This window comes from Pan troglodytes, chromosome 11 (assembly GCF_028858775.2).
Source record: "Pan troglodytes isolate AG18354 chromosome 11, NHGRI_mPanTro3-v2.0_pri, whole genome shotgun sequence".
In the NCBI taxonomy this organism is placed as follows: Eukaryota; Metazoa; Chordata; class Mammalia; order Primates; family Hominidae; genus Pan; species Pan troglodytes.
The window spans coordinates 17718373-17734636 of NC_072409.2; the positions used below are offsets into that span (position 1 = coordinate 17718373).

Genomic DNA, 16264 nt, shown 5'->3' on the forward strand with positions numbered 1-16264 from the left:
CTATGCTTGCTTTTATGTTTTTATAGCCCCTCTGGCTGTCACTTCTCTGTCCTTTCTCAGTTATCCCTTTACAGTCTATTCTGACCCCTGTAAAACAGGGACTAAAAGTACCAACCTCATTGTTATGAGGTTTAAGAGAAGGCCCAGCCCTAAGCCAGGCTCTCAGGAAAATTCAAACAACAGTTCCCCTTTGCCTTTCAATATAGCTCCTTCTCATCTGTCATGGGCTGGGGAACCACTGAACCTGTAAACCACGGGTATAAGTCCACAGACCAGGAACACGGTATAAGTCCACAGACCAGGAACCTTACCTGAATGGTAAGGTACATGGGCTTTGTGACTCCACTACCAACTTCCAAACTAAGGAAGGACTGACTGGGCGCCAGTGGTTCATGCCTGTAATCCCAGCACTTTGGGAGGCCGAGGCATGAGGGCAAGAGATCGAGACCATCCTGGCCCACATGGTGAAACCCCGTCTCTACCAAAAATACAAAAAAAAAAAAAAAAAAAAGGAAGGACTGACTTAGTGAGCAGTTCCAAGACCACTCAACTCATGGTTCCTTGTGGATGCCTCCCTTGTACCTCCATCATGACCAGGGCTTGAGGAAGGACCTCTCAATTTCCCCGCCACACTTGATATAGTGTGAGGGATGCAGCAGAGGCCAAAAACTGAGTGACCAGCCCCATCGATGGGGGACACTAACAAACCAATCACAAAGTTGGTGCCATTTGCTCTTAGGGAGAAGAGGCGGGGCCTGAGCAAGGACAGCAGCTGGAAAGTGAAGGGCAGGCCTGACTCTCAGCAGCAGTAGTGATCCGGCTTGAAGGGGCCATCACGGGACGTGCTCAGCTACTGGGCTTGCTTCTCAGTTAGCTTGGTCAATTTCACGTTCAGCTTGCCCAGGGGGGCGCCTCAGCCACTGCCTCATCCAGCTTCTTGGGCAGGAAGTGAACCCCAATGGGGTACTTGTCTGGGTGGGTCCACAGCACAATCTGCACCATCACCTGGTTGAAGGAGTTACTCCCCACAAAGCTGGGGCGGCCCATAGCACAGCCCAGGTTGACCAGCCAACCCTCAGCCAGCACGATGATGTGGCACCCATTCTTCAGCCAGTACCAGTCCACCTGGGGCTTGATGTTTGCCTTCTCCACGGCATTGTTGTTGAGCCACCTGACATCGATCTCCACGTCAGATTGTTCAGTATTACATAAGATGGCATCATCCTTCATCTGCTCAAAGTGCCGGCCAAGGATGATATTGACACAGGTTGTGGTGGTGACAAAGATGTTGCCCTCCTGACAGGCCTCGTCCATGGTGGTCACCTCATAGCCTTCCATGGCAGCCTGCAGTGCACTGATGGGGTCAGTCTCGGTGATGATTACGCAGGCCCCAAAACCCTGCAAGGCCTGGGCACAGCCCTTGCCCACATCACCATAGCCTGCTACCACTGCTACCTTGCTGGCAATCATCACGTCTTGGTCCACTTGGTGCCATCTATAAGGGACTCCTGGCAGCCATAGAGGATGTCAAATTTTGCTCTTGGTGATGGAGTCATTGACGTTGATGGTAGGCACCTTCAGGATTGCACTGGCCATCATCTTGTGTAGGTTGTGGACCCCGGTTTTGGTCTCCTCAGAGATGCCTCAGATGCCCGACATGAGCTGTGGGTACGTACTTGGTGTGGATGAGGTTGGTAAGGTCACCCCCATCATCCAGAATCATGTTGAGGGGCCCGTCCTTGAAGTACAGTGTCTGTTCAATGCACCACGGGTACCCCTCTTTCATTTTGCCCTTCCAGGTGAACACTGGCATGCCAGCCTCGGCAAAGACAGCCACTGCATGTTCCTGGGTGGAGAAGATGCTGCAGCTAGACCACTGCTCCTGAACACCCAGGGAGAAAAGGGTCTCAATGAGGATGGCCATCTCCACAGTCATTTGCAGGCAGCCAGCAATGCAGGCACCCTTCAGTGGCCTGGAGGCCGAGTAAAGCTCCTGCATGCCCATCAAGCCCGGCATCCATTCTCCACAATGTCTAGGGCCTTGTGTCCCCAGGTGGCCAGGCCGATGTTAGCAACTTTGTGGGGCAGTTTGTCAGACATGCTGGCGGCACCTTTGATGGACAAGGGCAAAGGGGGCTGGGCCATAGTCTGGGGACAGGCACTGGGTGGGCAGTGTTGGGCAGGCAGCACTGGGCAGGTGAGTATCATTTTTTATAGATGTATAGTGTTTCTACATAGAAACATCATACAGCACAAAGTACTCAACTAATCCTTTGTTAACTGTTTAGATTTTTCTAGTTTTTATAATTATATAACACTCTGGTGAACATTTTTGTACATACATATTTACATCTGATTATTTATTTCCTTTGGATAGATTTTTTTTTTTTTCTCTTTTTGGGACAGGGTCTTACTCTGTTGCCCAGGCTGGAGTACAGTGGCATGATCATGGCTCACTGCAGCCTCGACTTCCCAATCTCAGGTGATCTCCCACCTCAGCCTCCCAGGTAGCTGGGACTACAGCTGCATACCACCATGCTAATTTTTAGTAATTTTTTTTTTTTTTTTAAGTAGAGACGGGGTTTCACCATGTTGCCCAGGCTGGTCTTGAACTCCTGGGCTCAAGTGATCTGCCCACCTCAGCCTCCCAAAGTGTTGGGATCACAGGCATGATCTCCTGTGCCTGGCCTTTGGCTAGATTATTAAAAGTAGAAATAATGAGCCGGGTGCAGTGGCTCACGCCTGTAATCCCAGCACTTTGGGAGCCCGAGGCAGGCGGATCACCTGAGGTCGGGAATTCGAGACCAGCCTGACCAACATGGAGAAACCCCATCTCTACTAAAAATACCAAATTTGCTGGGCATGGTGGCACATGCCTGTAATCTCAGCTAATTGAGAGGCTGAGGCAGGAGAATCGCTTGAACCCGGGAGGTAGAGAGTGCGGTGAGCCAAGATCGTGCCATTGCACTCCAGCCTGGGCAAAAAGAGTGAGACTCCGTCTCAAAAAAAAAAAAAAAAAAAAAAGTGGAAATAATGGGTCAAAGAGTATAAACACTTTTAAGGCTTTCTGGAAAGGTTGTATCACTTTATATTTCTATCAACAGTGAGAGACCATAACAAGTATTACCAGTTTGTAAAAATTTTTGCCAAATCAATAGGTTAAAAAAATGGCAACTCCTTATCTCAACTTGCAATGCTTTAATTACTCAAGTTGCATATGCAGTATTTCATATTTTTTAGTCATTTGTATTCCTTTCTGTGGCTTGTCTGTTAGTGTCCTTTGCTGGGCCGACTTTGTGAACAGTGGCCCCAGTAATCCTACAGTTGTCTGCAGAAGATGCCAAACCTTGCATTTAGCCACATCTGATAGGAGGCCAGCCTCCGGCAGGATTAGAAATAGTCCATGTCAGCATTGCTGTTTCAATGAAACCAGAAAGGGGAAAGGTGTCTGTGTTTTATTGGAATCTGGGAGATGAAGTTATTTTGCTGAGCCCTATGTATCATATTATTATACCTTCTTTTCTCACTCCCAAAGCTTCTCTTTTCTTAAATGCTTTTCTAGCAGAAGGGTTAAATTTGGTGCATGTGTGTCCTTTCCTTCAGTATGTGTTCACTGACCTCCTACTATGTGCAACACATAGCGGCCACATTAACGGACTGTAGTGTATAGAGAAGAGCCTGGGCTTTTGAGTCACAAGGGCCTTGGGCAAGTCTCTTAAGCTCTTGGAGGCTCAGTTTCTTCTTCTTTGAAGTGCAGATGACAGCCCTGTCTTTGAGGAATAAATGTGTTCTGAATATAAAACTCCCGGAACAGCATCTGCCACATCATAAGACTTCACAGACAATTTTTTAAAAAATTTTTTTCAAGATGGAGTCTTGCTCTGTCGCCCAGGCTGGAGTGCAGTGGCACGATCTCGGCTCACTGCAACCTCTGCTTCCCAGGTTCAAGCAATTCTCCTGCCTCAGCCTCCCAAGTAGCTGGGATTACAGGCGTTCACCACCACACCTGGCTAACTTTTTTGTATTTTTAGTAGAAACGGGGTTTCACCATGTTGGCCAGGCTAGTCTTGAACTCCTGACCTTGTGATCCACCCACCTCGGCCTCCCAAAGTGCTGTGATTACAGGCATAAGCCACCGCGCCTGGCTCACAGACAATTCTTGAGCCATTTCTGTGTATTTGACACTGTGCTAGGTGCTGACTAATAAAGTGAGAAATCAGTTGGGGCCCTTTAGAGCACCTCATTTGCCTAGGAGAAAAGTCAGGCTGCACATTGGCTCCAACAAGGCCCACTCTGACCCCTGCTGTTCTGTGGTTCTTCCCTAAGCCTTTGGCTCCAGGTCTCATGGGCCTTAGCTACAGTTCTGGGGCAAATATGAAAAGTGCCAGTCAATGTTCTGTTACACAGAGTGTCACAGCTATAATTTTTTTCTTTTCTTCTTACCATTATAAGTATTTTCCATTTATAGTTAAGGGTGTCAGTGGGAGCCAGCCAACCTCAGTTTGATTTCTAGCTCTATTATTTACTAAGTGACCATGGGCAAGTTGCTTAACCTGTGACCTAGTTTCCTTAGCTGTAAAATGCAGATAATAATAGACTATAGACTGAATGTTTGTGTCCCCCTAAAATTCACACGTTGAAATCCTAACTCCCCATGTAAAAGTATTTGGAAGCCTTTGGGAGGTGATTAGGTTATAAGGGCAGCGCCATCATGAATGGAATTAGTGTCCTTTTAAAGGACACCCAGGGAGCTCACTGAATCTGCTGGTGCCTTGATCTTGGACTTCCCAGGCACCAGAGCTGGGAGAGATATATTTTTTGCTGTCTACAAGCCACAATCTACAGTACTTTGTTGCAGCAGCCCAAATGGACTAAGACATAATAGTACCTATTTCCTGGGGTTTTTAGGATTAAACAAAACAATTCATATGTAGCTCTTGGTATAGTGTCTAGCATAGACTATGAGCTCAATTATTTACTATTAATATTTGCTATACCGTCTTCATAGCTACACTTACAATGACTTTCTAGGATTAAATTTAACAGGTATAATAATACCTTTCTTTGATGACAGATATGTAAGGTATTTCCAATTTTTAAACACAAACATAATTCCTAAGAAAGTCATCTTGTAGTTTGGAGATTAAGGAAGATTTAAAATTAAGGAAATTTAAAAATTAAATGTTGAATGGACATTAACACATTTAAATTACTGGTAGCTTTCAAAAAAATTCAATATTTTCTATACATATGACAGGCTAATATCCCATCTTAAAAGCCCCGGCATGGATGATCCTTGCCTAAGGCAGAGAGCTGACCTGAATCACTCGACAAGGTGTCCTAGTCATTTGCTCTGTGGCTCTCCTGGCCAAGAAGCTGCATCAGCTTTTTTCCCCTTGCCAGAGAACCTCTGATACAGCAAAGCTCAGGGCCAACCCAGCATTTTTCAGATATCATTTGGAAATATCAGGTAGGGCAAGTGTCAGGCCATGTCACCTGATGGGGAACTTATGGGCCAGGGGTTTCTGCTCTGGTCCTTCAGCCAACAAGACTCAAAGTTAGCAATGGTATAACAAAAATATGAACCTACACAGCTTGAGCACCGTCTGTGTGCTAGGCTCTGTAAAAACATTCTCCTCAATCCTTAGCTCAACAAATGAGAGACGATTTATTGGCCCCATTTAATAGATGAGAAAAGTGGCCTGGCGCGGCGGCTCATGTCTGTAATCCCAGCACTTTGGGAGGTCTAGGCCGGAGGATAACTTGAGCTCAGGAGTTCGAGACCAGCCTGGCCAACATGGTGAAACCCCGTCTGTACTAAAAATACAAGAATTAACTGGGCCTGGTGGCAAGTGCCTGTAATCCCGGCTACTCGGGAGGCTGAGGCAGGAGAATCGATTGAACCTGGGAGGCGGAGGTTGCAGTGAGCCAAGATCACGCCACTGCACTCCAGCCTGGGCGACAAGGGTGAAACACTGTCTCAAAAAAAAAAAAAAAAAAGTGGGGGGGAAAACTGAGGCTCAGAGAGGTGAAAGGTTTCCTCCAAGGTCACAGAGTTGGCAGTCATGACCCAAGTCTGTCTGACTCTAAAGACACAAGCTCCTCCCACAAGCACGACAAGACCTCAATTAATTCAATTTAACCAGCATGGGTTAGCACTTACATGTGTTGCCCCTGCTAGGTTCTCAGAACAGGGAGAACATCTGATGTAAGAGACAGACAACAAGTTCTAGTATTAAGGCTGATGCATGCCTATGAGAAGTAATAAAGCCATGTGGGCAATTCAGTTTATCCTGTTGCATATATTTCTGAAAGCCTCCTTAATCCTTTTAGGAAGAGGCAATGGAGAGGTAGATTGGTAGATCAGGGCTGTAATCAATGCATAAACAAGGGGTGGTGGGGAAATAAGAAGGGAGAGATTAATTCCCACTCAAATCCAGGAATGTCTTTTAGAGAATGTGGCATTTTGGTTGGGGTTTGAAGGGCCAGGGAGGATCAGCAAGGGAATATGGGGGACTGGCATGACCTGTCCACCCTCCCAAAGCAAAGTAAAAATAGAACCTTGGTTAGTGCTTGCTAAATATTGGTCCTGAAGACAGAACACTCACATTCTCCCTCATTCCCGCTGTCTTATATACATAGACCTATCAAGACACACCCATAGATAACCACAAATGCAAAAACACAGAAAATACACAAAAACACACACCAGTACACATGCACAGATTAAGACACAATATATAAAAATAGATACTAGCTCCCATACTCATAAACTCACACAGATACATACAATACTCATACACACAGACTCACAAACATGTTTATGCATTCATACACAGCCTCCCCCACCCACTACTCATGCAGGAAAATAAATGCATGCTTTAATTAACATACACGGGTTCACACATAAATCTCATCCTGCTGGTCTGGTTGAAGACCAATGACTAATGGGAAACCATGCACAAAGCCAAACATCACGTAGGGGAGGCCGGGATTGGGTTAGCAGTGGGGCTTGAATTAAGCCCCATCAGATGACAAACCCGCCCTGCCTGGCTTCCCCTGGAAGCTGCTGAGCCGAAGCAGCAGCGCCTGACCTAGCTCTGGATCCTGGGCGGATGATGCGAGGCTGCGTGCCCGAATTCCAGCTTGATTCAGGGTTTAGTGTCATCCAGGGTAGAGCTCGGCTATTAGCCCCACCCCAATCCCTGCAACCAGCCGGAGGCTCTGGGGGCACTGAAGGGCTGTGGCCTGGGGCTGCTTTCTAATCCTGGGCTTGCCCTGGCGCAAATGCTGAGAATAGTTAGCATTAATGAGGGTTACAACAGTGGGCCCGGCGCTGGGCTAAGCCCTTTACGTCCATGACTTAATTCTCACAACAGCTCTGTGAGGGGGGTGAGGGGTGTCCTATCATCTCCATTTTAGTGGAGAAAAAACCGCGCTCAGGCCACAAAACCATTCAGCAAAAGACATCAAGTTGAAGTTCAACCCTGTCTGATCCTATTCTTCCCGGGGTTTAGGGAAGTGTGCTTGCGAGCCTGTCTCCTCCACGCAGGAAGCTTGCACCTTCTGCCCTGAGGGGTCTCCACCGCCCGGTCCCGCCCCCTTGTCCAGTCTGGCACAACACCTGGCCCACAGCAGGTTTCTGGTGAGGGCGTGGGTCTCGGTTCAGGGAGGCCCTCAGCAAGGGCCTCAGCTTCCCCATCTCTGAAATGGGAATGGCGGCAGAGACCTCGCAAGGCTGCGACCAGGCTCTCTGGAGCAGCAGAGGGCATGCCAAGCTCTACATCGTCGCTGCCGCCGCCCTCTCCCATCGCGGGGTTCCCGCGCGGTCCCCGCCCGAGCTGGGGTGCGGCGCCGGCGCCCCATTGTTCAGGAGGGCAGGGATGCTCCCGAGTGCTGATTCCACCCCCCGCTCGTGCTCGCAGCCCGGTGGAGCAGATGACTAGGCCCGGCGTCTGCCGCGCGGGGCGCATCCTTTGTCTGCTCCGCGGCGCCCGGTGCCCGAGGCCCGCGCCCCACTCTTTGGGCAGACAAAGCCGGGGCCGCCGCGAGCCCGGCAGGCTAGAGCTGGGCTCGCACCACCCTTCTCCCGCCTCACGGACCGCCCCCTCTCCTGGACGTCCTCTGATTGGCCTACGGGGCTACAAAGAGGCCGGGAAGCGGGCGGATCACGTGGGCAACCCTGGCTTCCCATTGGTTAGGCGCGGCTGCCAATCGAGGAGGGCGGGCGGTCCGCGCTCGGTCCGGTCGCTCCCTCCGCGCTGGGGCCCGCCCGCGGGGCCGGCCGCCTGTCAGAGGGAGGTGGCGATGGTGCGCCCGGTGGCGGCGGCGGTTGCGGAGGCTTCCTTGGTCGGATTGCAACGAGGAGAAGATGACTGACCAACCGACTGGCTGAATGAATGAATGGCGGAGCCGAGCGCGCCATGAGGAGCCTGCCGAGCCTGGGCGGCCTCGCCCTGTTGTGCTGCGCCGCCGCCGCCGCCGCCGTCGCCTCAGCCGCCTCGGCGGGGAATGTCACCGGTGGCGGCGGGGCCGCGGGGCAGGTGGACGCGTCGCCGGGCCCCGGGTTGCGGGGCGAGCCCAGCCACCCCTTCCCTAGGGCGACAGCTCCCACGGCCCAGGCCCCGAGGACCGGGCCCCCGCGCGCCACCGTCCACCGACCCCTGGCTGCGACTTCTCCAGCCCAGTCCCCGGAGACCACCCCTCTTTGGGCGACTGCTGGACCCGCTTCCACCACCTTTCAGGCGCCGCTCGGCCCCTCGCCGACCACCCCTCCGGCGGCGGAACGCACTTCGACCACCTCTCAGGCGCCGACCAGACCCGCGCCGACCACCCTTTCGACGACCACTGGCCCGGCGCCGACCACCCCTGTAGCGACCACCGTACCGGCGCCCACGACTCCCCGGACCCCGACCCCCGATCTCCCCAGCAGCAGCAACAGCAGCGTCCTCCCCACCCCACCTGCCACCGAGGCCCCCTCTTCGCCTCCTCCAGGTGAGTCCGGCGCTCCCTCTCGGGCAGGACCCGTCCTCACCTCAGCCCCGGCATCTAGGGTTGGGCTCTTGCCTATAATTTATCGTTTGTTACCCCAAAGACACCCCAGGTTCCGGCTCCCGAGGGGGGATCCCAGGTCCAGCTAGTCTCCCTCCCGCCCCCGATCAATCTGGAAAATCTTTTGTCCCCCGTGGGCTGTGCTCCCTCGGGAGGGGGTGGCTGCTGGGTGGAAGGCATCTCATCTTCTTCCCAACAGGGCTTTCTGGCCTTTTTCAGAGAACAGAATGGGCGCAAACTTTTGGGTTGGGTTCGCGCACCCAGCCTCTCTGCCTGGGTTATTTGGGGAAGTTTGAAAGCCCGCATAGTACCTCCTTCAACCACTGGGTCAAAAGCTGAGGGTAAGGAATTCCTCCCAAAGCTCCAGTTTCCCTGTTCATTTCTTCTTGTTTATGTAAATATCAGATGTGTGTGTATGACAGGTGGAAGAGAGGTAGTGAGAGGATTTTGTTTACAAACAGTAGTATGGACCACTTGAGGGTAAAAAATAAAAACAAAAAAGGCATTGTAATCCATGTTGTCCCTGCAAATAAGTGGATTCAGTAGGTCATTTGGGACAGGTGTGTATCTAGGCTGAGCACATTTACAAATTAGGTTAAATCTCTTCCTCGCACCATTTTTTTCTTCCACAATTATAAGGTCAACATGTTTGGACAAAAACACAATTTAAGCAAGGATGCCTATTTTTGTCTCCTTAAGCCAGGATGTTCAACTTTGCTGATGCTGATATATGCCAATTTCTGTTTGAGCCCACGTAGAAAAGGCTTTTCTTGCTGAAGTCTTCAAGCAAAGTTAGAGACAACTCGTATTCTTTCCCCGTTTAAATCTTAAGTGGGCCTAGGACTAAAACAAAACAAAACAAAAGCCTACTTTGTCAGAACGTTTGGACAAAAGTTTCTGAATTGTCTTGCTTTGAGTTGGGGTGGAGGTTTGTCCAAATCCTTTGTCTAGCTGGGTCTCTGACCTAAATCTTAGGCTTAGTGATTTACTGTGGAGTCAGGTATGGACTTTGGACTATAATTGAGTGTGTAGAGAATTTTCCCACATGGTTATGAACCTTAATACAGTCTTGATCCTTGGGTTGGAGCTTGGCAATGACATAAGTAGGATTATTCACCCATAAAAAGCCAAGTGTGCATCTCTTCCAGCTTCAAGGAATGCATTAGCTAGCTGGGTTTTACCTGTAACCCCTTTTGGCTTTCATATAGAGAGATTGACATATTACTGAGAGACAGGAAGCATAGTGGTTGAGAGTATGGACTCTGGAGTTTATTCTTAGGTTTGAATCCTAGCTCTTCCCCTTGTTAGCTGTGTAAGCTTAGGCGGCTCACTGAAGCTCTTTGGACTCAGTTTCTTTGATTGTGAAATGAAGATAATATTATAGTAGTACTTAACTCATAAGGTTGCTATGAAGACTTTTTTTGTTTTTGTTTTTGTTTTTTGAGACAGGGTCTGGCTCTGTTGCCCAGGCTGAAGTGCAGTGGTGCAATCTTGGCTCACTGCAACCTCTACCTCCCAGGCTCAAGCGATCCTCCCACCTCAGCTTCCTGAGCAGCTGAGACTACAGGCGTGGGTCACCACACCCAGCTAATTTTTTGTATTTTTTGTAGAGATGAGGGCTCACTATATTGCCCAGGCTAGTCTTGAGTTCCTGAACTCAAGCAGTCCTCCTGCCTCGGCCTCCCAAAGTTCTAGGATTTCAGGCATGATTCACTTCACCAGGCCTGCTGGGAAGATTAAATAAGTTAACACTTACTGTGCTTACAACAGTTCCTAGTGTAGAATAAGCACCGTGTGTGTTAGCTATGCTTATGACCAGGCCTGTGGGGGGGGTGTGTGTGTGTGTGTATAGAAAACATTTGAGAAAACTAGTAGGGACTTGGGGTGATTTTTATTTGTTTTAGTAAAATATAATAGAAAAAGAATGAATTAGATTCTCTGGAGTTTTAAGCATACAGTAGCATTTAAGTAGAAAGATCACTTACTTTGGTTAGTATCTGATAAATAAATCTGTGTAATTCATGTTATTTTACTTTTACTATTTTTGTGTTGTTATTTTTCAACCCCAAAGGTAACCCCTACTGGCAAAAAAAATATAAACAACCAGAAGTCCACAAAGGAAAAAGGGAAAGTCACTCCTTCACTGCCTCCTAGTTTCAGTCAGTCCCTAGAGGTTACTACTGTTAGCAATTTGTCAGATCTTTTTTCAGCTGTTTTTGCTGGGCATATATGAACATACACACAGGGTATTTAAAAATAGATTTTAAAAAATCAAAATGGAATAATTCTATACATGTTTTGCAACTTGTGGTATTCACTTTACTATGTATCATGGACTTTTAAAAAAAATATCGGTATCTAGGGTCTACTTTATTCTTTTTAATAGTTGCATTTTCCAGGGTAAGAATGTATCATAATTTATTTAACCAAGCCCTTATTTATGGACACTTAGATTGCTTCTAGGCTTCACGTTAAAAAGCAGAGAGGAAGCAGCACAGAGTATTTTTGTTAAGTCCATCATCTATTTACTATATTCTCTAATACTTTCACTGGAGTTGCTTAGAATCCAATTCAATATACACTGCAGTAAAGCTGGATTGAGTAATATTTGTCATCTGAACTGTTGTTCAAGGCTTTTAGTAATTTTCATGAACTAACATTATACTTACGTCTGTGATGGTCTTTGGGTGAAAAAATTTTGGAAGGATGTCCAATTTCGATAACTTTCCTGTGTTTTAAATATAAGGTAGTTTGTACTTCTCTGTGAATTCACTCTAGATTGCCAGTATCTAGTTCTCAGCAGCTAAATTGACTTTACAGTGATCTGATCAAGTATGGAGCATGGGCTCCAGTCTACTTTAAACAGAAAACATATCTCTTTGGCAGAAGGAAAACTTATCATTGAATTTGAGACAACTGGTTTGGCTTGCAAAGTTGGATTCCCTGGCATTTGAGAAGATGGTTGTACAGTATTTTTTAATTTCAACGTTCCTGTAAGAACTAATGCCATTGATAATATATTATTTGATTGAATAGGTCTTATAGATGCTTTTTGAATTAATAATAATTTATTTCATGGAGATCTAGCTGAGAGCTCTTGCCTGCCCCTCAGTTAGGGCCCTTTTTTGTTTACAAGGACACTGATCTGCAAACTGAAACTAATTGCCCAGCAAGCAGGCACTTTTTCTCCCACAAACCCAGCAAAACATTCACTGATTGGTTGGCTGGGTAGGACTTTTTTTTTTTTTTTTTTTTTTTAAGACGGAGTTTTGCTCTTGTTGCCCAGGCTGGAGTGCAATGGCGCTATCTCGGCTCACCACAACCTCCACCTCCCGGGTTCAAGCGATTCTCCTCAGTCTTCCAAGTAGCTGGGATTACAGGCATGTGCCACCATGCCCAGCTAATTTTGTGTTTTTAGTAGAGACAGTGTTTCTCCATGTTGGTCAGGCTGGTCTCGGATTCCTGACCTCAGGTGATCTGTCCACCTTGGCCTCCCAAAGTACTGTAATTACAGGTGTAAGCCACCGTGCCTGGCCCTGGGTAGGACATTTTAAGCAGGGTGAAGAGAGATGCTGTGATACCAGAGGTAATAATAATCAGTAAGACACTAAGGTAATGACAAATGTTTGATTTTTTTTTTTTTTTGAGACGGAGTTTCGCTCTTTTTGCCCAGGCTAGATTGGCTCACTGCAACCTCCGCCTCCGGGTTCAAGCGATTCTCTTGCCTCAGCTTCCCAAGTAGCTGGGATTACAGGTGCGCACCACCATGCCTGGCTAATTTTTGTGTTTTTAGTAGAGATGGGGTTTCACCATGTTGGCCAGGCTGGTCTCGAACTTCTGACCTCAGGTAATCTGCCCACCACGGCCTCCCAAAGTGCTGGGATTATAGGTGTGAGCTGCCGCACGCTGGCCCAAATGTTTGATTTTAAAAATTATGGACCCTTAGGGGTAGACAGGACTTTAAATGCCACTACCTCCTAATGTGGCTCTACATTTGAAGAGATATTTCCATAGGCTTAGCTGAAATTTCTTATTTTAGTTAACTGATTGATCTGGCTCTGCCCATTGGGGCCATGCAGAAAAAGTTGGCTGTCTTTGTGCCATGACAGCTCTTACAGGTTAGGGGACAGGGATCATGATCCCTCTCTGTCTCGGCTAAATAATTTCAGCTCCTTCAACTGATCTTTATGTGACATGGTTTCAAATTTTCTTACTGTCTTGGTTACTTCTCTTCTAGTTTTTTTTTGTTTTTTGTTTTTTTTTGAGATGGAGTTCCACTCTGTTGCCCAGGCTGGAATGCGGTGGCACCATCTCAGCCCACTGCAACCTCCGCCTCGTGGTTTCAGGCAGTTCTGCCTCAGCCTCCTGCCTAGCTGGAATTATGGTGCATGCCACCACACCCTGCTACTTTTTGTATTTTTAGCACAGACGGGGTTTCACCATGTTGGCCAGGCTGGTCTCGAACTCCTGATCTACCCGCTTCAGCCTCCGAAAGTGCTGGGATTACAGGCATGAGCCACTGTGCCTGGCCCTCTTCTAGTCTTTTTCAGTCTTTCTGTGTCTCTACCAAAATGTGAAACAGAGCTGAACATAATACTCCAGATGTGCTCTAACCAGCTTGTAGCAGAGAGGGCAGTTGCCTCATTCCTTCTGGATGGGGTACTGATGTTGATGTGGTTAGTTCCTAATCACAGTAGCTTTTTGGCAGCTGCATTATGTTGTTGACTCATTGAGCCCATTAAGATTGCTAAGCTCTATTAAAATTTATTTATTTTTAAATATGTGCTAGGTGAGTCTTCTTTCATTCTGGACTTGGAAATTCTTATAATTTTCTAAAGTGTAATCTGAGACATTTACTAAATTTATAAGATTGATTGTGTTAAATTCAGTTATCCTTTTAGATCCCAGGTTTGTCAGTGTACTCCACCCAGTTTATTTGCATTTACCTGCGGTGTGTTCCTATAGAGAGAGTCTATGGACAAGTTAGGGCAGATTATTCTTACCTCATAGGGCAGAGTAAATTTACAGATGATAAAACAATTTGGAAGGTAAAGGATAATAATTTAGATTAGTTTTAAAGGGTCTCTTTCAGCTCTAAAGTTCTGTGATGATTTGGTCTGCATGATTCAAGGCATATTTATGTCCCCCAAAGAACCCTAATTATTTATTTGTTATCTGAGTGATGAGAATAGAATTTGTTTAAGCAAGCCCTAGAATTTAGAACTTGAAAACTCTGACTACCATGACATGTAAACAAAATATTACAGATGGATTATATATTTTTGTTTGTTTTGTTTTTGGAGACGGAGTTTTGCTCTGTCGCCAGGCTGGAGTGCAGTGGTGCCATCTCGGATCACTACAACCTCCACCTCCCTGGTTCAAGTGATTCTCCTGCCTCAGCCTCCCGAGTAACTGGGACTACAGGCGCATGCCGCCACGCCCAGCTAATTTATTTTTCTTTGTATTTTAGTAGAAACAGGGTTTCACCATATTGCCCAGGCTAGTCTCAAACTCCCAACCTCAGGCAATCCGCCCATCTCGGCCTCCCAAAGTGCTAGGATTATAGGCATGAGCTACCACGCCCAGCCTGTTTTTGTTTGTTTGTTTGTTTGTTTGTTTGAGACAGAGTCTCACTTAGTTGCCCAGGCTGGAGTGCAGTGGCACCGTCTTGGCTCACTGCAACCTCCGCCTCCCAGGGTCAAGCAGTTCTCCTGCTTCAGCCTCCCTAGTAGCTGGGACTACAGGCATGCGCCACCATACCCAGCTAACTTTCTTGTATTTTTAGTAGAGATGGGGTTTCACCATGTTGGTCAGGCTGGTCTTGAACTCCTGACCTCAAATGATCTGCCTGCCTCAGCTTCCCAAAGTGCTGGGATTACAGGTGTGAGCCACCACGCCCAGCCAAGATGGATTATATTTGAAAAGAACATCCTAGGAATATAGGACTCTCCTAACTGTACTGGAAAATGTTTTCATCATCCTAATATTCTCTAATACTAGTTCAGGATCTTACTTACTCATGTTTCTTTAAGAAGATGCCATTTATTTTAAGGAAATACAAACTGTCTAGGCTTCAAAGTTAATATAGACCCCACAGTCTTTTATCTAAAACCTCTGGGTTGGATGTGTTTCAGAATTTAGATTTTTTCATTTTTTCATAAATATATTCCAGTGAATTGGGGGCAGCATCCTGTAATCAAACACCTTGAGATATCTGCAGCAAAATGCACGTATCTTTACAGTGAGTGTGATAAATAAAGACTTTCAGTAGCCTTTGCTCAGGTCAGGTTTTATTTGCATTTGCTCAGGTCAGGTTTTGTTGCCAAATGTATTCGGAGTAGGTCAGATATTTGCCACCAAGTGAGTTACAGGAAAATTTGTAGTTTCATAGCTTCTGGTATTGAGCATCAGATTTGAGGGATTGTGGACTACTATAATAGTAATTACAAACACACTTACTATGTTACTGGCACTGTTCTATGTGCCTTATGTATATTAAGTCATTTAATCTCCAAAACAGGAACTACTAAGTTAGTTACTATTATTATCCTCATTTTATAGATAAGGAAATTGAGTTCCATAGAAGCCCAGCTCTGGCAGAACCTACATTCAGACCTAGTGGGTCTGGCTCCAGAATCCATATTATTGGCATTTAAAGAAATAACAGCTACCTAGAAGAGTAGGAAACCATTTTGCTAAAAATAATTGGTCCTTGGATATTAATCTGGGAAAACTTCTACTCTTCCTTGGCATTTACTGTCTTCATTCCACTGTGTGCTATTCATTCATCTCCCAGAATTTTCTTTTCTTCTTTCTGTTTTTTTTTTTTTTTTTTTTTTTGAGACAGGGTCTCACTCTGTGTCCCGGGCTGGAGTGCGGCGGCACAAACATGGCTCACTGCAGCCTCAACCTCCTGGGCTCAAATGATTCTCTCACCTCAATCTCCAGAGTAGCTGGGACTACAGGTGTGCACCACCACGCCTAGCTAGTTTTTGTATTTTTAGTAGAGTTGGGATTTTGCCATGTTGCCCAGGCTAGTCTCGAACTCCTAAACTCAAGTAATCCACCCACCTTGGCCTTCCAAAGTACTGGGATTACAGGTGTGAGACACCATGCCCAGCCACCTCCCTGAATTTTCTGTTTGACAACGTTTTACAATTGTTATATTAAATTATAGCACTTATTGTTTCATTAATTAGGTTCTAAGTTTTTC

The 16264-nt window shown here is 46.8% G+C and overlaps 1 protein-coding gene and 1 pseudogene across 1 annotated transcript in view; one reads left to right on the top strand and one right to left on the bottom strand.

Annotated features, from left to right (window-relative positions):
- Nucleotides 1–426: 426 nt before the first annotated feature.
- On the bottom strand, nucleotides 427–2351 carry LOC473035 (adenosylhomocysteinase-like; annotated as a pseudogene).
- A 5898-nt stretch (nucleotides 2352–8249) lies between these two features.
- MEGF9 (multiple EGF like domains 9) overlaps nucleotides 8250–16264 on the top strand; it is a 113971-nt gene continuing 105956 nt past the window's right edge. The window contains exon 1 of the mRNA XM_520222.9: nucleotides 8250–8994. Within this exon, the coding sequence (XP_520222.6) occupies nucleotides 8400–8994 (595 nt within the window). The 5' untranslated portion in view covers nucleotides 8250–8399. The remainder of the gene's footprint in view (nucleotides 8995–16264) is intronic.